This window comes from Canis aureus, chromosome 3 (genome assembly GCF_053574225.1).
Source record: "Canis aureus isolate CA01 chromosome 3, VMU_Caureus_v.1.0, whole genome shotgun sequence".
Lineage (NCBI taxonomy): Eukaryota > Metazoa > Chordata > Mammalia > Carnivora > Canidae > Canis > Canis aureus.
In genome coordinates this window covers 41,507,023-41,533,459 of record NC_135613.1, presented here as the reverse complement: position 1 = coordinate 41,533,459, position 26,437 = coordinate 41,507,023, and the positions used below count along the sequence as shown (strand labels likewise).

Here is a 26,437-nt window from a genome sequence, read left to right as displayed (position 1 = left end):
GACTGAGCCACCCAGGTGCCTCTGTGCTGTGTTATTCTTCAAAATCTCTCTCACTCCCAAACTAATTGACTCTGAATTTTTTTCTTGAAGAGAAATTAATGTACTTAATTCCCAAATAACTAAAATTTTCAAAAATAGTTATAGTTTTACAAAATAGTGATATTGATAATAAAACTTCATAGTAAGATGACTATTCTTGAGCTCTGTCACGCTGCAGATAATTGAGGAATACAGTAAAAATAGAAAATGCAATCTATCTTTTGCCATCAGATGACTAAGTTTTAGAATCTGGATCAATTTATAAAGCAGAAGTAATTCATATAAAGTTGGTACCAAATTTCAGATACCCTGTGTTAGCTACAAAATAACAGAAGATCTTAGATCTTTGACCACATGATTTAATAGTTGAAACAGCCAGGATAGTATGATTGAGGAATACTGGACAAGTTACCAAAATCTAGAATATGTTTTGCTTTCTATCTTTGTGAAATTAGTACAGGAACTGAGCTTTTTCTGCTAATATAGGTAGACCTGAGGACATGATACTGTCCTCTGATCCCTGGCTAGCTGATTGAAATCAGGGTTACTGTATTCTGGCTTTCCCTATTGGTTAGTTCTCATAGGCCACCTTAGCGTTTGTGTCCAGGACAGCCTAAAAGTTGGGCTAGCTTCATGGTATCTTCTAGGTAGTTACATAGTGTTTGGACCATCAGTTTATTTCTAGGGTTTAGTCCATTTGTAATAATTTTTTCTTTATTTCTTTAATTACAATTTTGAGTTTATATGTTATTAGCCTATTTGTGCCCCCCACTCCCACCTTACCTTATTCCTTTTCTTGCCATAAAATTCAGGATTAGTTCCAAGTGGCTCAACTACTTCCATCTTTTTTAGAATAATAAAATTTAGTAAGTCATAACCTTGAATATTTTGTATTTAGCAGTTATTGGCTAGAACATGGTTATGTTTCTTTGCATAAAATAGTACTTGTAATACATAAACATGTTTGACACTTGCTCTCCTTTCTTTCCTACCAAGATGAGATAATCACAAAGAGAAATTTGAAAGACTTACTCTGCACATACATTTATAGAATGGATTGAAATTATTCAGTGGTTAAGATAAATGTAGTGTTAGTTGATCTCTGAAAGGTATAGATTATTTTTCCATCTGTGTTGAGAATTGCGAGTTCTTACCCTGTCCTTTTATGTATTATGGAGTAGTCTTTAATTCATTTCTTTTGAGCATAATTATATAATGTATAAAGTTTTGTTTTGCAGAATAAGGAAAAATTGGAGAAGCTGAAAAGTCAAGCCGATCAGTTTTGTCAAAGACTTGGGAAGTATCGCATGCCTTTTGCTTGGACTGCAATCCATTTAATGAATATTGTTAGCAGTGCAGGGAGTTTGGAAAGAGATTCTACAGAGGTGGAAATAAGCACTGGAGGTAAGAGTGTTTTATATAAAATATTTTAAATGTATACTTTTAAATTTTTTTCTATATAGGCTTGTTTTATTTGTTTTTGGGTTTTTTTTTTTTTTTTGGCTTGTTTTATTTGTACACCTTGCAATGTTCAGAGGCATTCAGTGTTTTTTTTTTCTTGCCTTCCCCCCAACCCACAGCTTTATTGAGGTGTAATTCATATGCTATACATTTTACCCATTTAAAGTGTCTAATTCATTTTTTTTTTTGACTCTATTCACAAGGTTCTAGAACTGTCACCGCAGTCTAATTTGGAACACTATTCTACTCATTAGCAGTAACTATCCCTTCTTCCCCAATTCCCAAAGACAACCCTAAACAATCTCTGATCTCTTTTGTCTATGGAGACATAGATGGATTTGTCTATGCTAGACATTTCATATCAATAGAATTATATAATTGTAGTCTTTTGTTAATACTTTCTTTCACATGGTGTAATGTTTTAAAAGTTCAATCATGTTGTAGCATGTATCAGTATTTAATTTTTTTTATTGCCAAATAATAGTCCATCACGTGGATATAGCACATTTTATTTGTCTATCCATCAGTTGACAGACATTTAGGTTGTTTAAACTATTCGTTTAGTATAAATACTGCAGTTAATGTTCATGGACAAGCTTTTATTTGAATATATGTTTCATTTCTTTTGGTTTTAAACTGGTAATTAATTGTTAAGTCATATGATAATTCTTTCACCTACTAATGAACTACCAGACTTTTTTTCAATGTTGCTGCTCCATTAAAATTTCTACTAGCAGTGTGTGAAGGTTCCAATTTCTCTATATCTTTGCCAACACTTGTATTATCTGGTCCTTTGATTATAGCCATCCTAGTGTGGGTAAAGAGGTTTGTCACTGTGGTTTAGATTTGCCTTTCCTTGATAGTTAATGATCTTTAGTATTATTTTACTGCACTGGCTATTCGTATATTTTCTTTGGATAAATATGTGGTCAAATCCTTTGCCCTTTTTATTTTTAATATCTGTTTTATCTTGTTTTCTAGTGTATGCTAATTTTTTACGTGTTTTTAAAAATTTACTTGTCATTGAGTTATAAGAGTCCTTTTGTATTCTGGATACAAATCTTTTATCTAATTAAGGATTTGTAAATATTTTTTCCAAGTCTATGGGTTGTTTTTTTATTTTTTTGGTGGTATTGTTTGCAGCACAGAGATTTAAAATTTTGATGAAGTTCCGTTTCTCCTTTCTTTTGTTGCTTGTGTTTTTGGAGTTATATCTAAGAAAACATTACCTAATCTCAGATCAGGAAGATTTACTTGTATGCTTTATAGAATTTTATAGGTATAGCTCTTATTTGGCTACATGAGAAGTAGAGGTCCAACCATTATTTTTTTTATGTAGATAATGAGTTGTCCCAGCACCCATTTGCTAAGACTGTTCTTTCTCCAGCAAAGGGTCTTGCCATTCTTGTTGAAAATCAGTTCATGATAGATATATGGGTTGAATTCTGGACTCTCAATTCTATTCCGTTGATTTATGTGTCTGAGCTTCTGGTAGTACTATACTGCGTTGATTATTTTAGCTTTGCAATAAGTTTTGAAATTGGAGAGAGCCCTCCAACTTTATTATTTTTTTTAAAGTTTTTTTTTTCCTCCCTATTTGGGCCCTTGTAGTTTCATATGAAATTTAGGATCAGCTGTCAATTTCTTTTTTTTTTTTTATTTTTTTAAAAAATATTTTATTTATTCATGAGAGACAGACAGACAGACACACACACACACACAGGCAGAGGGAGAAGCAGGCTCCATGCAGGGAGCCTGACGTGGGACTCCATCCCGAGTCTCCAGGATCAGGCCCTGGGCTGAAGGCTGCGCTAAACTGCTGAGCCACCCGGGCTGCCCCAAGCCCTCTTAACAATATTAAATCTTCCAATCCATGGAACGTTTCTCCATTTATTTAGATCTTAACTTTTTTTTTCAACAGTTTATCGTTTTCAGTATACAAGCCTTGCACTTTTCCTGTTAAATGTATACCCAAATATTTTACTGTTTTTTATGCTATTTTAAATGCAATTGTTTTCTTAACTTTATTTTTAGAATATTTACTTGTTATGTATAGAATATTGACTTGAAAAAAAAAAAAAGAATATTGACTTGAATATTTGTCCTGAACTTTGAAATCATTTTTAACATGTTTGCTAATTACAATGTTTTTTTTTTCTTTTCTTTTTCCTGGATTCTTTAGGATTTTCTCTATACTAGGTCAAGTCATATGTAAATAACAAAAAGTTTACTGTTTCTTTTTCAGTCTGGATGTCTTTTATATTTTTCTTTTCTAATGAGCCTGCTATACAATGTTAACTATAACCTCCTATATAATATTTAATAAAAGTGGCAAGAGTGGATATCCTCTTCTTGTTCCTGACCTTGGGAGGAGTACATTCAGCCTTTTTTTATCAAGTTTGTTTCTGTCGATTTTTCATAAGTGTAGCTTAGTAGATTGATGAAATTACCTTCTATTCCTAACTTTTTGAATGTTTTTATCTGGAAAGAATGATGAATTTTGTCAAATCTTTTTTCTGCCTTAGAGTTGTCTTGTATGGTTTTTGTCTTATATTCGTTTAGTAGGGTGTCTTGCATTAGTTGATTGGGTTTTGGATGTTAAACAAGATTAGTTAAGAAATGTAAGATTAACATTTTGGGAGGAATCCCACTTGGTCACGGTATGTAAGTTTTTTGTAGATGTTAGAATATGTTTCCCAGTATTTTATTTAATATTTTTTTTCTATAAGAGATATTTGTTTTTTGAAATATTGGAAAAATTCTCTAGTGAAGCCATCTTGGCTTGGTCTTTTTGTGGTAAGTTTTTTTCTTTACTAAATAGATCTTTTCACTTGTTTTAGATCATTTTATATTTTTTGTTTTACCTTAAATCAGTTTCAGTATTATGTTTCTTTCTAGAAAGGTTCATTTTTTTTTTTAAGATTTTATTTATTTATTCATGATAGACATGGGGGGGGGCGGTCAGGGACACAGGCAGAGGGATAAGCCAGCTCCATGCCGCGACCCTGACCCGGGACTTGATCCCGGGACTCCAGGATTGTGCCCTGGGTCAAAGGCAGGCGCTAAACCGCTGAGCCACCCAGGGATCCCCGGAAGGTTCATTTTGTGTAAATTATCTAATTCCTACAGTTATTCATAATATTGTAATATAATCCTTTTTCTAAGAACCGTAGTGATATCTCTTCCTTCATTCCTGATTTTTAGTAACTTGAATCCTGTCTATATTTTAAATTACTCATTTAGCTAACATTTTTAAAATTTTCTTTTTGGAGATCCAGTTTTTCATTTCATGGATGTGTTTTTAGTTTCGGTTTCATTTATTGCCATTTATGTGTTGTATTTTTTTGAGTCTTTTGTCATGTTTGCTTCAATTTTAGTTTTCTCATTTTCTAGTTTCTTAAAGCATAAGGTTAAGTTATTGATTTGAGAGTTTTCTTCCTTTTTAAAAAATATAATAGGTAGTTTATTTTTTTAAGATTTTATTTATTTATTCATGAGAGACAGAGAGAGAGAGACAGAGAGAGAGAGGCAGAGACACAGACAGAGGGGAGAGGCAGGCCCATGCAGGGAGCCTGATGTGGGACTTGATCTCGGGACTCCAGGATCATATCCTGGGCTGAAGGCAGGCAGTAAACCACTAAGCCACCCAGGGATCCAATAGGCATTTTAATAGGTACTCATAGGTGTAAATTTTATTCTGAGCATTCTGAGCATTGCTTATCCCATATGTCTTGGGATATTGTGTTTTAATTTTTATTCATCTTATTTCCTAATTACCCTTGTTGTTTGAGAGTTTGCTGTTTAACTTCCACATGTTTATGAATTCCCCATATTTTCTTCTGTAACTGATTTATAGTTTGATTTGATTGTTGTTGGAGAACATATTTTATACGATTTCAGCCTCTTAAATTTATTCTATTTTGTCTTATAGATGAGACCTTGGTGAATGTTCTAAGTTGTGTGTGCTTGAGAAGAACATGTATTCTACTTTTGCTTGCTGATATGTAGTATAGATAGATGTCTGTTATGTATAGTTTGTTTATAGTTTTAAGTTTTCTGTTTCCTTGTTGATCTGCAATATAGCTGTTTATATGGTTTTGAATAACAGGGTTATCTTGCAAGGACTTTGAATTAAAATTCTCTTTCAAATTCAAGTGCTAAGACTGGGGGACTGTTATATGGTGACTAAAATTTTTATTGTGTGAATATTTCCCAATAAATGCATAATTCTTCTGCAGCTGTTCTTCATAGCTCATCTTTGGTCATCTGCATAAATTTTGTGTAGTAGAAACTTGTTTTACACTGGAGAAATTTTAAAAAGAGAACGAGAAGATTTAGGTACAGTGCTTCTTTATTGATCTCTCCAGAAATGAAATATTTTTTTTAAGATTTATATATTTATTTGAGAAAGAGGGAGTGAACTTGAGTTCTAAGTTTCTCTATTATTGTGAACACCAATTTCTCCAAACTGGAAGAGGAAAGAAGGTGGCTTTGTAATTTCAGGGCACTGCTTTAAGGAATGAAAAAGCAAATGATATATGTTAGAGAAAATACCACTTCCACAGAAGTATTCATTTGTCAAAAGTGAAGGAGAGGGAGGAACAGTCCTTTTTAGTATATGTGCCTCCGAAGCAAGCACAAAGGAGAAACATTTTAAGTAGACTCTGTGCTGAGTGCGGAGCCTGACACCGGGCTCATTCTCAGAACCTTGAGATCATGGACCTGAGCCCAATCAAGTCTGATGCTTAGCTGACTGTGCAACCTAGTCACCCATCTGAAAGTAAAATTCTTACTACAAACAATATGCTGAATAGATAATTTTCACTTTTAATGTTTTTTTTTCTGTATTTGCAAAGCTGCTTTAAAACAAATTTTAAGTATTATGAAAATGAATTCTATACTTTTTTTTCCCCCCTTGATAGAAAGAAAAGGGTCTTGGTCAGAGAGGAGGAATTCTAGTATTGTTGGCAGACGATCACTTGAAAGGACAACAAGTGGAGATGATGCTTGTAACTTGACCAGCTTTCGACCTGCTACTCTAACAGTGACGAATTTTTTTAAGCAGGTATTGTTCTGTCATGTAGGAATTCTAGAGGGTATTTGTACATAAAATTTTTTGGTCTCAGAAAAGTTGTAATTATGCATGTATATGCAGCAAGTGTGATTTTGAGAAATTAAAAATCTTTTAAAGATAAAAGTATAATAAAATAATATTGTGCCTGTTGGATAATTATATTTATTTAAATGTTATAATGGATCAAAATCAGTCCTCCAGATTTATATCCTGTTTCTTAATTGTAATATTTTAATTTTTAAACATTTATGGTTTATAAATTTTCTTACTAAGCAATTATGTGATTGTATCTCTCTTCCCCACCCATTTTTGTTTGTTTGTTTGTTTGAATTATGACATCTATAGTATATGGAATAGGACTTTCAGGCCTTAGTAGTGCATTGTTTTTATAGGTGTATTTATAGGTCCAGGAAGTTCTTGATCAAAGATATTTTATTCTTTACAAATACATTCTCTGTACTTCAAATCATGAATCCGATCGTTAGTTTTCAAATGCTAGTCATGATCCCCAACAGTAATGGAAATGTAATAGATAATATCCACTTTAAAAACAAATCCAGTAGAATAGAAAAATAATAGTGCATTGCATTTAGGTTAAATATTGCTTCAGTGAGCTTTTTTCCCTTTAATTTTTGTGTGAGTACATGCATGTGTGCATATCCATACCGAATTTTGATACAAAATGGATTGTTTTTTTTCTTTAAATTTATTTATTTATTTATTTATGATAGTCACAGAGAGAGAGAGAGAGAGAGAGGCAGAGACACAGGCAGAGGGAGAAGCAGGCTCCATGCACCGGGAGCCCGACGTGGGATTCGATCCTGGGTTTCCAGGATCGCGCCCTGGGTCAAAGGCAGGCGCCAAACCGCTGCGCCACCCAGGGATCCCTACAAAATGGATTGTTACCATGCATATATTTTGGAACAGATGAAAGAGAAGTGCTAAGTATTGTTGGAGAATTCCTTCTTTTGAGGTCTTATTCTAAATAAAAGGAGGAAATCCTGGCCTACTGACATCTTGTAACTTGAAAGAAGGCAAGAATTTAGGAAAGTAAAGTGAAAAATAGCAGTGTAGTTGAAGCCCCGTTCACAGTTTTTTTTTTTTTTCTCAGATTTTATGTATTTATTCATGAGAGACGCAGAGAGAGAGAGGCAGAGAGAGAAGCAGGTTCCATGCAGGGAGCCCAATATGGGACTCGATCCAGGGATTTCAGGATCATGCCCTAGGCTGAAGGCAGGCGGCATCCCCATTCACAGTTTTATGTCAAGAGTATTTATACAGCTGCTCTTAGAGATTCAAATGGAGAGTGAAGCAGCTGAGAAGTGTCCGAAGTGGTTAAGGGTCTTTTTATTATGGACAATAGAATAAGAGTCTAGAAAAGGCCACAGTGTTAACTTGGTTGAAGTGATAGACCAAATAAAGCTACAGAAACAGAGCAGTAGATTTATGTGATACAGTGACATAGACTTGCAGCTATGACATTTTTCTCTCTTTCTACTTTTTCAACCGCTATATCACTTCTCCACTATTTCTACAGTTCTGTTTTCATTTCTCAGCCTACTTTATTATTGACCTGGTATTGTAACCTTAAATCAACAAGTCATCTATCCACCCACCTACCTATTGATCCAACTCATAGTTTCTAAGTGTTCAGCACGTACTGTGTATCAGTCCACCCACATACCTATGTATCCAGCAAATATTTTTTTGAGCATTCACCATGTACTGGATACTGTATTGGAGACTAGTAGCTAGAAACTAGCACAAGGTGATTGTGAAAACTTAAAATGAATGATTATTGGAAACATCAGCAATGGAAAACATTTGTTTATTTTAATGGAAAGCATTTATACTTTGTGTAATCTATTTTTTTAATAATTAGCATGTACAATTTTTATAAGTATTTTTTTCTTAAAGATTTTATTTATACATGAGAGATGCAGAGACAGGCAGAGGGAGAAGCAGGCTTCTTGCAGGGAGCCTGATGCAGGACTTGATCCCGGACCTGGGATCCCTCCCTGAGCCAAAGGCAAATACTCAACCGCTGAGCTACCCAGGCTACCCAGGCGTCCCTATAAGTATTTTTAAAAGCATCAGGCAAATGCAAATTAAGTAAATAGCAGAAATAAAATTTTGTATAGTATAATTTAAGGTATAAATTTCTCATAAATGGGATACAAAAGACAGTTCTTTCTTTAAATTGATGAGAGATTACTATGACTGGGATATAATAATCAGCAATGCTTATATATAAGCATTTGAAATTGCCAAGCCAAAATTAAAAATACAGAGAGATATAAAAACAAAATTAAACCCACACATTAGTTTCAAGAATAGTTGTTTTATTTGTTGGCAGGTACGTAAGTTTGAGTACACAATGATGACTGCAGTATGGGAGTGGGGGTTATCAGCTAGTCTCATTCACTTTGGAGATTGTCTTAGACTAGACTAGAATGGCTAGAAGTCTAGACTGACTTTTCTTGGGAAGACTGAAATGAGTCTGGCGTCTTCCATGTCTCTCTACTTCTATTTTCATTCTCTAGCAGGCTGGCTTGATTCTCATTTTTGTGGCTTAAGTTCAAGAGAGGGGCCAAGCTCACTTATGCAAACATTTCTGCATTTACATTTGCTTATTGGACAAGGCCAGTCATGTGACCAAGTTGAGGCATGGGAATTATTCCTCACCCAACAAAAGGCACATGATTAGTCAGGAGTGGAAGCCAATGATATAGTCAATTTAACAGGTTAAGTAGACAAATAATTAAGTAAAGGTAATCTGAATGTATCATCAAAAAGGACCATTTAAACATCTGACTCAAAGGAGAGAGTATACTGTTTTAGGAAACTGGTAGAACATTTGCAGTAATTAGAAAAAAAATCTTCATAAAATGAAATTCACTAATAATAACTTAATAAAACTCAAGACTGTTTATTAAAATATTAACAAAAATCTTGAATCACTGGGAAATTAATACTTTTCTAAATAGTGGGATAAAAAATGATCAATTCTGATCATGGTATCTCCCCTGCCAGGTAAGTATAAAATGATCAATTCTGTACCCTGTTTTAGAATGTAATAGTGAACAAATGGGATATGGGTTAAGGTGGGCCCACAATAATAAACTAATGTTAAACATGTTCATTAAGACATAAAATAAGAAGTATATGAACTGTGCATTAAAACCAATAAGGTGTCAAGTGCAGAGGTTTGAATTAATAAAATCTAAAGCTTGACTCTTAAATAAAAGAGTAAAATTCTTACCTATATTAATTGTAGGAAAAAATATTACATTAAGTTAAAAATTTTCTATTAATAGGTGTGGTTTGGTTTTTTGTTTGTTTGCTTGTCTCATTTCCCATTGATTAAAATTGTTTCACAGTTTTCTTTCTGGTCTTAGTATCAGGAAAATTTTTCTTTATTAAAGATTTTATTTATTAATGAGAGACACAGAGAGAGAGAGAGCGGCAGAGACACAGGCAGAGAGAGAAGCAGGCTCCATGTAAGGAGCCTGACATGGGACTCGATCCTGGGTCTCCAGGATGATGCCCTGGGCTGAAGGTGGCGCTAAACCACTGAGCCACCGGGGCTGCCCAGTATCAGGAAAATTATTTTTTTCCTTCAGAGTAGTTTCTGTAAACAAATGTGTAAACGAACAAAAAGCAGAATCAGACTTGTAAATACAGAGAACAAATTGATGGTTGCCAGAGGGGTGAAAGGTGGGGGGATGGGCAAAATGTAAAAGAGTGGGAGATACAGGCTTCTAGTTATGGAATGAAGTCATGGGAATAAAAGGCACAGCATTAGGAATATGCTCAATGATACTGTAATGGTGTTGTATGGTGATAGATGGTAGCTACACTTGTGATCATAGCATAAGGTACTAACTCCTTAAATTACTATGTTGTTCACCTGAAACTAATGTAACATTGTGTGTTAACTATACTCAAATGAAAATTTTTTTAAAAAGTACTTGCAATCAGCAAAAAAAGTGTAGTTTTTCTTGCTACTTACTCTTTTTCAAATTTAGCTGATGCTGTATATTTTACATTTGAGAAGTTTGGTGATGTAAAATTGAAAAGACAAAAACTCTAACAAGTTTTTAAGACTGTTGTGTACATGTGTATGTATATATATATGTATATATATATATATATATATACACATATATATATTTTTAAAGATTTTATTTATATACTCATGAGAGACACAGAAAGAGAGAGGGAAAGAGGCAGAGACACAGGGAGAGGGAGAAGCAGGCTCCTTGTAGGGAGCCCGATGTGGGACTCGATCCCGGGACCCTGGGATCACGCCCTGAGCTGAAGTCAGAAGCTCAACCGCCGAGCCACTCAGGTGTCCCTATATATATGTTTCTTTTATGTCTATATTCTTATTTTTCTTTTTTCTTTTCATCTACATCTAACTTGTATTGATTGCTTATATTTTAGAGTATCCTGTAATATCTTATAGACATAAATAATGGGCTATAAGTAAATGTACAAAATTAAAGTATGGATAATATTATCATAGCTCTTAATAAAATTTGAAAGCATAAAAAGAAGGAAATCATATTTATTTTTAATCATAATTATATTAATTTAATCTTTTCATTCTGACTAAACTCACAGAAGAGAGTAGGAATATTAATAGGCAATATACACTTATTTTCAATCTACTATATTTGTTTTGTTGAATACTTTTTCCTTAGGAAGGAGACCGCCTAAGTGATGAAGATCTGTACAAATTTCTTGCTGATATGAGAAGGCCATCTTCTGTTCTACGGCGACTAAGACCTATTACAGGTATTTTCAAATTTTGAGTAGACATCATTACAACCCTTATCATCACTAATATGTCATATTGTTGGTAATTATGTAATCCTTTTTTCACTTATCTGACCCAGATGTCTTCTTTGCACAGTCCTTGTCTCCTTCATCTTATTATTCTACTTTCATGGTCTTAACAGTTTATATGCAAGATTCCATACTTTTGATTATTTGAGTACCGAAATGAGAATGATGCATAATATCATGGCTAAAAATCATTTTCTAGGGGAAAGAAAATGTACATAGAATGGTAAATATTTCAGAAACAGATTCATATTATAATCAGAGCAAATCATTCCAGAGTCACACTGTTTTGTTTTGTGTTCCAGAGTGAAAAAGTTTGAATCACTTAACTTTCAAAATGTTGGCTTTTTATGCTAGGTCCCTTTATCTGGTTTGTTTTGTTGTTGTTGTTGTTGTTTGCTTTTGCTTCTTCCGATTCATTCAGTAGGCATTTATGATTTTACATGTACTTTATGTCAGTATCAGTAGTTTATATGAGACTTGGTAGGATGAAATAATTTAAAGGTCTGAGATGATAGTAATTTTGAGTTCTTTCCAGACTTCTTGCAAAAATAGGATCTAAATCCTTCCAAGAACATTTTTACATGAAGTTTTTATATTTACATTGTTTTTATAATATATTTTTATATGCAGCTCAGCTGAAGATAGATATTTCTCCTGCACCTGAAAATCCCCATTATTGCCTAACTCCAGAGCTGCTTCAAGTGAAGCTTTATCCAGACAGTAGAGTCAGACCTACCAGAGAAATTTTGGAGTTTCCTGCCAGGGATGTCTATGTTCCAAACACTACTTACAGGTAACACATTTTAATTTTGGAGGTTTCTGAAATTGGATACTATATATTCTTTTTTTTTTTAAGATTTTATTTATTTATTCATGAGAGAGACAGAGAGAGACGCAGAGACACAGGCAGAAGGAGAACCAGGCTCCCTTCAGGGAGCCCAGTGCGGGACTCAATCCCAGGACCCTGGCATCATGAGCTTGAGCCAAAGGCAGACACTCAACCACTGAACCACCCACGTGCCCCTAGATACTATACATTCTATTATTAAAGTAGAACTAGAATGAAACTTTATAAAAATCTTTCCTAGCTTTGTTACTTATTCCATTTTTTACTGTATGATTTTTAGTAACAGCTATAATGTATTAAACTTGTACTACTTGCCAGGTCAAATGTTAATTACTTTACATACATTATCTTATTTATTACTCATAGCTTGAAGTAGATATTACTTTCATTTTAAAAGTGAATAAAGGGATGGAGAAGTCAAGTATCCTTCACTGTGGTGGAGCTAGCCTGGAATTGTGGGCTGTGAGATTAAAACATTTGAACTCCTATTACTGTTATTTCCTCAGATGTTCTTATTAGCAGAATCTAGCATTCCAGTGGAACCAAATTTATGTGGCTGCACTTTGGTCCAACAACTAATTAACAATGTTTATTGATCCACTACTCAGAATACTTGACACCAGGTTATTAGATAGGCTTTCTAGGCTGAGCACTCCATAACTCTAAGGGTTCATTTATTTATACTCCTTATAAATGAAGCACCGTTATTTGTGAATGCTTAGCCCATGACTCGACATTGGGATAGACAGTAAGGCATCTCAGATTTCCCCAGCCTAACATTCTAGCCCAGACTTCCCCATCCTAGCATATTTTACCATCAAGCTACTCAGTTTCTCAGGCCAAAAAAATTGGAATCTAAGTGATTTCTCTCTCTTTTTTTTTTAATTTAAATTCAATTTGCCAACATATAGTGTAGCATCCAGTGCTCATCTCATTGTGTGAGCTCCTTAATGCCCATCATCCAGTTACCCTATCCCGCCCCTTCTGCAAACCTTTGTTTGTTTCCCAGAGTTAGCAGTCTTTCATGGTTTGTCTTTTCTCTAATTTTTCCCCACTCAGTTTTCCTCCTTTCCTTTATTGTCCCTTTCACTATTTCTTACATTCCACATATGAGTGAAACCATATGTTAATTGTCTTTCTCCAATTGACTTATCTCACTCAGCATAATACCCTCCAGTTCCATCCATGTCAATGTAAATGGTAGGTATTCATCCTTTCTGATGGCTGAGTAATACTCCATTTTATATATGGACCATATCTTATTCATCCATTTATCTGCTGAAGGACATCATGGTTCCTTCCACAATTTGGCTATGTGGACATTGCTGCTATGAACATTGGGGTGCAGGTATCCTGTCATTTCACTACATCTGTATCTTTAGGGTAAATTCCCAGTTGTATAACTGCTGGGTTGTACGGTTGCTCTATTTTTAACTTCTTGAAGAACCTTCGTACTGTTTTCCAGAGTGGCTGCACCAGCTTGCATTCCCACCAACATTGCAAGAGAGTTCTTCCACATCCTCGCCAACATTTGTTGTTTCCTGTCTTGTTAATTTTCACCATTCTCACTGGTGTGAGGTGGTATCTCATTGTGGTTTTGATTTGTATTTCCCTGATGGCAAGTGATGTGGAACATTTTTTCATGTACTTATTTGGCCATGTGTAGGTATTTTTTGGAGAAATGTCTGTTCATGTCTTCTGCCCATTTCTTGACGGGATTGTTTGGTTTTTGGGTATTGAGTGTGATGAGGTCTTTATAGATCTTGGATAATAGCCCTTTTCGTGACATGTTATTTGGAGATCTCTTCTCCCATTCTGTAGTTCACCGTTTAGTTTTGTTGATTGTTTCCTTTGCTGTGTAGCTTTTTATCTTGATGAAATCCTAATATTTCATTATTGCTTTTGTTTCCCTTGCCTTTAGAGACATGTCTTGCAAGAAATTTTGGAATCAAAATGATTTCTCTCATTTTCTTACTCCATAAAAGTTTTATAGGCTCTGCTTTTCAAATGTGTCCCAAATCCCATAATTCTTACCTTCTCCACTTTTTTTTAGGGTTTTATTTATTTATTTCAGAGAGAGAGAGTGAGCATGTGCACACCAGCAAGGAGAGGACCAGAGGGAGAGAATAAGAAGTAGACGCCCCACTGAGTGCAGAGCTCAAAATGGGACTCCATGTGGAGTTTGATGCAGGGCTCAGTGAGGGGCTTGACTAGGGGCTCCAAGTGAGACTTAGTCCCATGACTTTGAGATCATGACCTAAGCTGCAGTCACATCTTTAACCAACTGAGCCACCCAGGCATCCCTTACCTTCTCCGCTTTTAAAACTCTAGGCAAGTCAGTATCTAGATCAGCACTGTCAAATAGAAATATAATGGGAACTACATTTGGAATTTAAAATTTTATAGTTCTGACACTAAAAAAATAAAAGGAAACAAGTGAATTTAATTTTAATTATGTTATTTAACATTATATATGAAATATTATCATTTCAACATGTAATAACTATAAAAACTGTTGAGATATTTTACTGTTTTTCTTTCCTCCAAAAAATCTTCAACATGGGGTATGTATTTTTTGCTTAAATCATATCTCAATCTCAGATGAGCCACATTTCAAATGTTTAGTTGCTGCGTGGGGCTAGAGGTTGGCATATTGAACAGCTTCTGATCTCAGATTTTTCTCTACCTTTTTAAGTTGATCATCTTCCTTTAACTCTGCCTAAAGCAATACTCGGCATTATCGCCAGAGAGATTTTCAAATGTTCTTAATCAGATTATTCATTCTTCCATCTAAAATCCTTCAGTGGCTTTCATCATAAGGAGAAAAAAAAATGCTTTTTAAAATAATAATCTATTAGACTCTACATGATCTGGCCCTGCCTTTCTCTAATTTCATATCCTACTCTGCTTGGCTTATTTTACTTTAGCCTCAGTGACCTTTTTACTCATCCTTGAACAAACACAATTCCATTCTCCCTAAAGCTTTTCCATTTGTTCCTCTCTTTGCCTGTTTTCCCCCAGATCTTTGTGTGGTTTGGTTCCTTATTTAGACATGCATCCGCTTAGATCACTGCCTAGAGAGGTTCACTCTCATTACCCTGGGTAAAAAGATCCATTGCTACTTTCCTCCACTTCTTCACCTTTCTTTATATTATCATTATCTAGCATTACATTATGTAGTTACATGATCAGATTTTTTTTTCATTAGAATGTAATTACTGTAAAGGGCAGGGACTGGTCCGTTTCCTTTATTGCTTTATTTTCAGCATCTAGAATAGTGTGCTAGCACACAGAATGCCCACAATAAACATTTATTCATTGATTTGAGAAATACAGAACTGTATAATGGTAGGAGAGTAGGATTTAGAGTCACAGAGATAGGGGTGTGATTTCTGACGCTACTATGCTCTGTTTGGTGACCTGGGATGAGTTACTTAGTTTATTGGATAGTTTTCTTATTAATAAAATGTGAGGTAATAAGCATACCTGCTTGCCTTGTGAGGGTATAGAGCATAAGACACTGCATATATTTGACACTTAGAGTGAGCAGAATTTCTGGAAGTTAAGCTAAAGAAAATATGTATTTAAAAGGAAAAAAGGTATTATGAAATTATTCTATAAATTATATGTTTAAGTACTTACAAGCACATGGAATAAAGAAGGGATTATATAATCCAATATTTGTATGAAACCTTTTTGTGGTTATGAACTGTAGTATTATCTAGTATAGAAATCTCATCTAGAGCATCCCTAACTTGTGTTTATCTGTCTTGCCTCTGCTTGGATTATTTCAGAGATAGAGAAAATAGAAATCGGGGGATTTGAGTGGTCTTTTCATTTTCCTACTTATATTTGTTATTTACATATATATGTTTTTAAAAAGAATTATATGAATATAATTAAAGTTCACATAAGTACCATCGGCTTAATATTAAAAACAGAGGTCCTTCATCTTATTCCTATCAGCCTTCCCATCCCTGCCTTGATGTCTAATTTTCAGCAATCACTGGTAATTCTTTTTGCTCCCTCTTTTGGTATTTTATTCCTTGTTTTCTAAATAACATACTCATGCTACTATTTCTTGATCCTTATTCCATTTTAAATATTTATTTACTGTTCTATAAGATGACAGTTTAACTCTTTATTTCTTTCCTAAAAATACATGACTTGCATAAATCCAAAAAAAAAAAACCATATGATTGTCATCTCTTCCATATGTTTATATCCCAGTTTTTCATTAAATCGTGTTAATTTTTCTTTTTTTTTTTACTGTTTGTGATTCTTATGTAACTATTTTTGCAGTGGAGCCATGTAGATTACTAGGATTTTATTTCTGCATTTGATTTATATAACACTGAGTTTTCCTGAAGTAGTTATATTATTTAGTTTCCCTGCCTTTCTGTGTGTTATCCCTAAAATTCATCATGCAGTGAAATGCATCAGATAGTCATTTCCTGCCTTGCAACTTCCTTAGTTTCCCTTGCAACTAAATTGTAAGTGTGGCAGAGGGAGATTCCTAGGCTTACTAAGTTTACTGTAAAGTTGTTGTCTTGGAGCCTCTTTACCATAATCCTGGAAATTCTCTTTGCATTTCTTTTGCCAAGGGGTCCTTATTTCCTATATATTTTTATTGTTTTACTTGTTTTATTGACAGCTTTCAGTATCTTCCTGAAATAGGGTGTATGAGAGTACATTTTCTGATACTTTCATGTCTGACAATGTTTATTTTAACCTTTACTCCAGAATTAGTAATTTTGCTGGATACAATATTCTAAGTTATAAATTATTTTCTGTCAGGATTTTGAAAACATGACATAACTATCTTCTTGCTTTAAGTGATGTTTTTGAGTTGTCCAATATACTTTTTTCTTTTTTAAAAGATTTTATTTACTTGAGGGAGAAAAAGAATGAGCAAGCATGAGTGGGAGTAAAGGGCAGAGAGAGAGGGAGAAGTAGACTCTCCATTGATCAGGGAGCCCGACATGGGGCTTGATCCCAGGACCTTAAGATCATGACCTGAGCTGACCACTTAACTGACTGAGCCACCCACATGCCCCAAGTGGTCCAATGTATTTCAGATTGCTAATGCTTTGTTGGTATCTTTTCCTTTGAAGGCTTTTTTGAGTTATTTTCTTAATGCTTGGTGTTCTGAACTTTCATGTGATGTGCTGATATGATAACATTTATTTAGTGCTTTATAGTATTTCATTTAAATCAATTTATTCAGTGTCAGAGGAATCTTATAAATTATATAATTCTGACAGTATTGTCATTTATTTATCTTTTATTTGTTACAAATAAATAAGGGGTAAACTTATCTGGATTTGACCAAGGTCTTATTTTATTTTCTGTGTTCTTCATCCTTTGAGATAATAGTATATCTGGCATTTATAGTTTTTGACAATATGAATAACGTTAAAATTTCTTATTGCTAGATAATTAAAGCAGGCAGAACACCTTTATTTACTTTTTTTTCCTAAAGATTTTCTTTCTTTCTTTCTTTCTTTCTTTCTTTCTTTCTTTCTTTCTTTCTTTCTTTCTTTCTTCGAGAGAGAGAGAGAGAGAGAGAGAGAGAGAAAGAGAGAAGCAGAGACATAGGCAGAGGAAGAAACAGGCTCTGTCGGAAGCCCGATGTGGGACTCGATACTGGGACTCTGGGGTCATGCCCTGAGCCAAAGGTAGACACTCAACCACTGAGCCACCCAGGTGTCCCTTTATTTACCTTTTTATTTGCCTCAAAATATACCTCATTATTTATCCTTGTTTTTTTTAAACAGGGAACTTTAGTATAAATAAGAGGTAATAAGAGGTCCTGGGGGACAGGGAGGGGCCCCGAGTGGTTTCCATAATTTAACACTCTTCAAAAGCACAAACAAAAGCAGGGGCAGGGTGGGGGCCAGGGCAGGGGTGGGCCACCCCCACCCTGCCCACAGGATGAGGGGCACATTGCAGAGCTTGTGGGTGGGGAGCTTCTCCCCCAGGAGTGACCAGTCACATGCTGGGGACAGGGAGGAGGCGAACACTGATGTTTCAGAGGAAGGGGTCATTGTACTTGGCAGTGGGTGGGGACAAGGCTGAGGCCACACAGGCCACTACATCCCCCCAAGTGTCTGGGCCAGTTTGGGGGGCCCTCTGACCCCCATATTTATGCAGGGCAAGGGACTGGAGCAGTCCATCCATCATGGTTAGTCTTGTTAATACATTGATCCATGAGGTCAGCGGGAGGGTTATCTAAATACTCTCTTATTTAAGGAGTCGATACTCATCCCGAGTGTTATTAGTGTAAGTAGCATTGTAGGCAAAAAATGATTCAATGACTGTATAAAGAACTGTTCTTCTCTAATGAGTGAGCTGTTTATTCTCAGAGAATAGTAGAACCAGCTAAACTATCACTAAGATTAGGTTTATTCCTATTAAATGTTTATTGAAAACAAATACTAAAAAAAAATTAAAAAAAAAAAAAAAAGAAAACAAATACTACTTTAGGTTCTAATATTTTTTCATCAAAACAATTGGTTTCAGGTTCGAATTTTATATAATCTTTTTTTTATCTTATGTACTTCCTTTAAGAATCTTATGTAAAATGCTTTAATTCTTTAACAGACATTGATAAATTGTAACATAGGATGTCAAGTTGGCTAAGTTTCTTACAGCAAAGAAATGTAAATAGTGCTCTGTTAGTAATAGGGGAAAGCTTTTGAATCAAGAAGGATACACTAGGGATCCCTGGGTGGCGCAGCGGTTTGGCGCCTGCCTTTGGCCCAGGGCACGATCCTGGAGACCCGGGATCGAATCCCACGTCGGGCTCCCGGTGCATGGAGCCTGCTTCTCCCTCTGCCTATGTCTCTGCCTCTCTCTCTCTCTGTGACTATCATAAATAAATAAAAATTAAAAAAAAAAAAAAGAAGGATACACTATTTTAAGAAAGAGATTAATAATTTTCTACTGTAAGGGTGTCTTCATAGAAGTAAAGTAGTTAGGTACAAGAAGAATATAGAAGTAGAATTATGATTTCTATACTTTGTTGGTTTTTTTTCCTGTTACTTGTTTGACAAAACAGTTTCTTTCATTTTAAATAAGAAAGATTATAAAGGTGATTGTATGCTTTTTTTAAAAAAACCAATCTCTGGGTTATGAGAATAAAGAATAGTTTTTGTATTACTTGAAATGGTATTACTCTATGCATATTTTATGAAAAATTGGGTATGTCACCAATATTTTGCAACCATATTTTATTTTTAGGAATTATCTAAAACTGGAGATTGACTGGTTTTTTCCTCTTTTTACATGGGGATAATAAAAGTTCCTATGTCTTAGAGATTTGTGAGGATGAAAAAAGATAATATGTATAAAGCTTTTTGTAAAGTGCCTGATACATATTAAATGTTCAATAGAAGCTGAGTCATTATTATCATTGGCTTTATTAGGTTACCTTATGCTTAAGGAGCATAATCCTTAAAGCATAAGGATTCTGGGCTTTTGGGGGTACAATTAGATAAGAGAATGATTTTAAAAGGGAAGTTATCAAAGTTAGTGGTAGCTCGCTTTGTATTATTATTTGAACCTTCAATGCCCATGCAACCTGAACAATAAATCACATGGATTTATTATTCTCCTTAATAATGTTAAAGAATTTTAATCTCATGGACAGCTAATATTTTTGGTAATTTATAGTTTATTTAAAAAAAAGCCTTTATCGGGATCCCTGGGTGGCGCAGCGGTTTGGCGCCTACCTTTGGCCCAGGGCGCGATCCTGGAGACCCGGGATCGAATCCCACGTCGGGCTCCCGGTGCATGGAGCCTGCTTCTCCCTCTGCCTGTGTCTCTGCCTCTCTCTCTCTCTCTGTGACTATAATAAATAAATAAAAATTAAAAAAAAAAAAAAAGCCTTTATCATATCTAGAAAATTTAGTAAACAAATAATTTTAGAATGACAAAAGGAGATTGTATGAAGCATGATCAGATATCAGCTAACAGGCAGATATGATAAAATATTTGCATAAGTTTCCATTTATATTTGCTGACTAAATTGTTGCTGGATCACAATATTCTTCTGGCTCAGTTTTAATTCTTTTTAACCTTTTAAGGAATGTGTAGCGGTAATCTGTAATTTCAGGTAATACACATTAGTGTCATTATACAAATTTATATATACATTTTCCCAGTGAATAATAATAAAAAAATAATAAAGTGGACACTAGGACTCCTTTTAGTTTATATACCACCATTACCTCATTAACTGTGTAGCAACCTGTATAGAACCAGTATGAGGGCAGCCCTGGGGGCTCAGCGGTTTAGTGCCGCCTGCAGCCAGGGTGTGATCCTGGAGACCTGGGATCAAGTCCCACGTTAGGCTCCCTGCATGGAGCCTGCTTCTCCCTTTGTCCCTTTGCCTGTGTCTCTGCCTCTCTCTCTCGTGTCTCTATGAATAAATAAATAAAATGTTAAAAAAAAAAAAAAAAAAAAGAACCAGTATGATTAGCTGACATTCCAGAGAAGTCACTTTGGAACTGAAAAAAAAAAACCCAGAAATTTAAGCATTTTTAATGTAAGTTTTAAGAAAAATTTTGCACATTGTATTTATTTTTAGTACAAAACTTGAGTGTATTTTAAAGGATTTCATAGTGTAAAAAGGATTTTAAAATATTATTGCCTGAATAGAGGGAGGATGAATGGATTGATTGAAGCAAACATTTGGTTGACATGAGAAAATAGGTTAAAAAGAACTATATTCTGAAAATGACATTTCCTATTACTAACACCTTTGCCTCCCAGTTTTTATGATTATTATGAGACAGTGTAGGAAAAGCTGTCTAAAAGGCTATACATGTAAAAAATATATATATTTTAGCTTAATTTGTTATTTTTTATATTTAAAAAATAGGCTTTTAAAGAAGCACTTTGAGAAATCACAACAATGTGATTTCTCAAAGATATTTTTTAAAAAATCTATTATTAAGCTGTGCCTAAAATTAGAGATTTTTGTATTTAAATAACTCCCCCTGTGTCCCCCCCCCCCCCCCATTGATTCTTCACTTATTCTTGTAGTATGTTAATTCAGGAGGAACCTGGTTGTTTCAAATCCTGGATAGGGGTGAATGAGGGTACACAAATATATGTAGTTTCTAGCTAATGTCATGCATTTCCTATTGTGCCAAACAAATGAAGATTATTTATATCAAATGCTTGCTTTATCAAGGAAGTACATATGCTATCAGAGTATCATAGAAAAAATACTAGTGTAATTCTTTTTTTTTTTTTTTTTAAGATTTTATTTATTTCAGAGAGAGAGAGGAAAAAAAAAAAAAAACTTGAGCAGGGCCAGAGGGAGAGAATAACAGGCTCCTTGCTGAGCAGGGAGCCTGATGTGGGGCTCAGTGTCAGAACCCTGGGATCATGACCTGAGCCGAAGGCAGACACTTAAACGGCTGAGGCATCAAAGCGACCCAACTAGTGCAATTGTTATATTAAGATAACCAAATAATACCAGTGGGGAAGAATTTTTTTTTTTAATTGAGTATCTGAAACCATCTGAAAGTTAGATACTGGTTTGTGTGTAATATTACTCATGTCTCACATTTGTACTTGTCTTCACTGTTGCATTTGAGTTATAAAGATCAAAGTATATCTAATTGAGTAAATGCTGTCTGTTTAGTTTCTAAGAACTATGTCACACATCATGCTATTCTTAGTGAGATTGTTATAGCTGGCCTCTTTCCCAAAGTAGCTTTAGTTGTAGCCACCTCTGAACTTTCTTTTTTAATTTTAAAGATTTTATTTATTTGAGAGAGACACTGTGAGCGAGAATGAGAGAGAGCGAGCACAGGGAGGGGCAGAGGGCGAGGGAGAAGCAGGCTCTCTGCTGAACTAGGAATCCCATGCAGGGCTCGAGTCCAGGACTCTGGAATCGTGACCTGAGCCAAAGGCAGGCGGTTCATCAACTGAGCCACCCAGGTGCCCCTGAACTTTCATATCTTTGTTTTTCTTCCAATTTTTAGAAAGATATTATCTAGCAAATACTGTTACTAAGCAAAGAATGAATGCAGTGGTTTAGACCTGTAACAGTTAAGAAACAAAATGAAAAGATGACATTTGTTTTGATCTGGACCTTGGTTAGCAGTTAGGACTATGCCTCACACATCTCTTAATAATCCTTAGTAAACTTGTAGGTTTACTAATCTAAATGTAGTCTTAAACTTTTTATAATGGGAAATTACAAACATATACAAAAGTAGATAGAACAGTACATTTATCCTCCACTGTCATTCTTTCTTTCCTTTTCAAGTTTTTTAAAAAAAATTCTAGTTAGTTAACGTAAATTGTTTTATTATTAAGTAATTTCTATGCCAATGTGGGACTTGAACTCATAACCGAGTTTAAGAGTTGCATATTCCACTAACTGAGCCAGCCAGGTGCCCCTATTTTTTTTTTTTTTTTTAGTGGATCAGTTTAATTAGATTCTTTTTTTTTTTTTTAATTAGATTCTTTGTAAGAAATTTAGAACACCAATTTGTGAGGGTAAACTCCATTTGTGAGAGAAAACCCAGAGCAGAGGTAGCCCTGAAGCTGAGGAACAGCTTTGAGTTTTGGCAAAATTTGCGAACCCATAGCTTTCTGATCAACCTTGCGCTGCTCTGTAATCTCATATTTCTCCTTCTCTATGTCAAAGATCTCCCCTTCCTGGTGTCTTCATTTATGCAGCTGCTGCTTCTTGAGATAAATGTCAGTGAGATGTTTGGGGATTTTCACACTGCTGATATCAATTTTGGTAAAAGTGGCAATGACAAATTTCTGGTGTGTTCTACTCGGAGGAACTTGGTTGAGGGCCAGAGGTCCAGTCAAGTAGCAAGCCACTGCTCAGTTGCTTCAGGAAAACCACCCTCTTGCCTCTGTGGCACCCAGTGAGGATGATCAAAGTGGTCCCAGGAATGATGCTAGCTCGCAGCTTTCTCACATGCTGACTGAAAGCTTTTTGCCATGGCTCAACAGCTTTTGAGGCTCATTTTCAGTAGGATAATACCTAGGCATTTTGTAAAGTTTAACCACTCAGGTACCACCATTCTTGTCATCACCAACTGGTTTTATAGCAGTAGCAAGAACCTTCTTCTTTTTCTTTTCAACCCTGGATTTAGCTGCTGAATACTTCCTCTTGTACATGGCCTTCCTGGAATACATAGCCCATTGGGAATATCTGCCAATTCCTTTGACTAGGAAGGGTTTTGGCTGCCTTGGGGCTTCCCCTTCTTTGGCGTTTTAGCCTTGAGGTTACCCTTTGCCTTGCCACCAGCATCACCTTCTTGGCTTCAGGTTTCTTCTTAGTATCGGCTTCTCACCTTTTTCTTCTCACCGCTATCTTGCAAGATGGAAAAGAGAACTCGGTTGCCCCTCTCTACTGTTTCATCTATTACCTGTTCCTTTTTTTTTCCTGTAGTACTTTATTTATTTATTTATTTTTTCCTGTAGTACTTTAAAACAAAGCCAAGTAATTATATCATTTCACCTGTCAATCCTTCACTATGTTTTTCTTTTGAGTAGTTTAATAAGCTTATTATGTGCTGATTGAATTTTTCCCCTGAACTTTTGTTTCTAGAAACAAATTGGCCAGACAAAAGTAAATGTATATTGTTTATATTATGACCCATATAATTCGTGATTCTTGAAAGAGGTTATCGTATTATGGTAGATCGTGCTTTGGAATTGGGGTTCTTAAAATTTTTTTGTCATAGTACCCTTATAGTCTTGTGAATCCTATGTTCTCTTTTTTGGAGTAATGTTTTTACATGCATAAAATAAAATACATAGGCTAACAAAGGAAATCAATTATATTAAATTATAATTATCAAGATATTAAAGTTACATGTTTCTTTATTAATGAATTAAATAATATCTAGCCACAGGTGTAAAAGTTGCCATATTTTCTAAGCAGTAAGAAGCATGTGACAATATTCTGAGATATCTGCAATAGTTGTGATGCAAAAGTATGTATGATTTCTATTAATGACAGATTCTCCTGTATTACTAATACTGCTATGGTTAGTTTCCTACATTCAAAATATAAGGAAGTGGGCAGCCCCAGTGGCACAGCGGTTTAGCGCTGCCTGCAGCCTGGGGTGTGATCCTGGAGACCTGGGATCAAGTCCCATGTCAGGCTTCCTGTATGGAGCCTGTGTCTCTGCCTCTCTCTCTCTCTCTCTCTCTCTCTCTCTCTCTCTCTCTCTGTGTCTCTATGAATAAATAAACAAAATCTTAAAAAAAAAAACAAAATATAAGGAAGTGAAAATTTTAGTGAAAATTAAGGGGCATTTTTCTTCCCCTTCAAGTTTATAGCCCCCTGCTTTAGAGAGTATTAGTTTTTGTATTTATTTTTAGTTTTCATGAATGTCTGGAGTTATTGCTGTATACTTTGCCATTCCAGTTTTGCCCTAGATATATCATAGTAGCTTTTATTCTACCTTAATTGATCCTAGTTATATTTTAACGACAAACTTTTTTTTTTTTTTAGAGTTTATTTATTTATTTGACAGAGAGAGAGAGAGCACAAGTAGGGGAAGTGGCAGGCAGAGGGAAAGGGAGAAGCAGACTCCCTGTTGAGCACAGAGCCTGATGTGTGAGGCTCAATGTGGGTCTCCATCCCAGGACCATGGGATCATGACCTGAGGCCAAAGGCAGATGCCTAAATGACTGAGCCACCAGGTGCCCCTAACTACAAAAGTTTTTGAGTTGAGAACTCTGTTTGCTAACATTTTAACATAACCACACTCCTGAGTTTTTAGGTAGGTGCTTGCATTTCAATGTGAGGAGTGTTATCTCAGACTCTGAGGGAAGAAGTCAAGTTTCAGGAACAATAGCAGAATATGAGGAGAGCAGTTTTGTTCTCTTATTCTGAGAATTAGAGTATCTTCAGTTAGGGAAAATTTGTACAGATTACTTACTTAAAGCAATGTGGAGTGATATCCAAGATCTAATTTTTGCAAATATATACACTTGCTTAGAATTTTATAGTTCAGAAAATCATTCAAATGCCCTATCTTACTTGAGTACTCTATGATATGTATTTGGCAGGATTATCACTATTCCCATATATGGGATGTGGGACTAAGGCTTAGTTGCTCAATATTTGAAGATAAATAGTTACAGCCTTACCTCTTTAAGGTTGTAGATTATTGCTCTTTCAGATAGACCTAATCATTTTGTTAGACATATGGTTGTTCCCAGGGTTAAAGAAATAAATTTAGAAAAAGTTTTTATGTTTGAGATAGCATCCTTGATTTTATAGTTTCTAAAATATCTCTGAAACCTGATTTTATAAAGACATTCTGTGGGAAATGTTAATCCTCCTTTCATGACCTTGAACTCAACATTTCAAACCAATTGAGTAATTTTGTCCTAGTTGATTTGCCATGAGAAAACTTTGGACTTTGATAAGAGGACCAACCGTTGGTCATTTTGTTTTTAATTTTCAAAATAGTGTTGGATGATCACTTTGCAGGACATAATAAACACAGTGCTACAGTTGTTAGTGATTAGAAAAATCACAAGGAAATTTGATTATCCTATAGTAGAAAGTGAAATATATAGCAATACACATTCTAAATAGTTTTTTTAAAATATTTTATTTTATTTTTATTTTTTTTAATTTTTTTTAAAAGATTTTATTTATTTATTCATAGAGATGCAGAGAGAGAGAGAGGCAGAGACAAAGGCAGAGGGAGAAGCAGGCTCCATGCAGAGAGCCTGACATAGGACTCGATCCAGGGTCTCCAGATCACGCCCTGGGCTGCAGGCGGCGCTAAACCGCTGCGCCAACGGGGCTGCCCTCTAAATAGGTTTTATAAAGCAGGCAAATAGTAGGAACTCAATATACTGGTTAATGCCATATTTTTGATTAATGAATGAGCTCATTGATTTTTAGGAATTATACTATTAGGAAGAAAAGATAGAAGCATGAGAACATGCTGATTATAAAAAAAGAACATGCTGATAATAGAGTAACAGAGAATAAACAGATTATACAAAAATAGGTAACACCAAAATAAGAGATGTCTGTTTGCTCTCAGTAGAATTCACACTGGTTCAGATTGAACTACTGGTATAGAAATTTGGTAGTGATTTACTAAAATCAAGTAGATAGACTATCTTTTTGATACCCTTGTAGTTTTTATTTC

At 35.0% G+C, this 26,437-nt stretch overlaps 1 protein-coding gene and 1 pseudogene across 7 annotated transcripts in view; one reads left to right on the top strand and one right to left on the bottom strand.

The window, feature by feature from the left end:
• DOCK7 (dedicator of cytokinesis 7) overlaps window positions 1-26,437 on the top strand; it is a 219,246-nt gene that overhangs the window by 61,149 nt on the left and 131,660 nt on the right. For 6 of the 7 annotated variants that reach the window (XR_013376384.1, XM_077892050.1, XM_077892049.1 and 3 more), the window contains exons 11-14: window positions 1,278-1,443; window positions 6,423-6,565; window positions 11,281-11,374; window positions 12,056-12,218. Coding sequence is in view for 6 of the 7 variants with exons in the window: in XM_077892050.1 (XP_077748176.1) it covers window positions 1,278-1,443; window positions 6,423-6,565; window positions 11,281-11,374; window positions 12,056-12,218 (566 nt within the window). In the remaining variant the exon portion in view is untranslated. Of the gene's footprint in view, window positions 1-1,264; window positions 1,444-6,422; window positions 6,566-11,280; window positions 11,375-12,055; window positions 12,219-26,437 lie in introns of all 7 variants that reach the window. The other variant, XM_077892053.1, reaches the window with a different exon arrangement.
• On the bottom strand, window positions 22,682-23,300 carry LOC144305179 (large ribosomal subunit protein eL6 pseudogene; annotated as a pseudogene).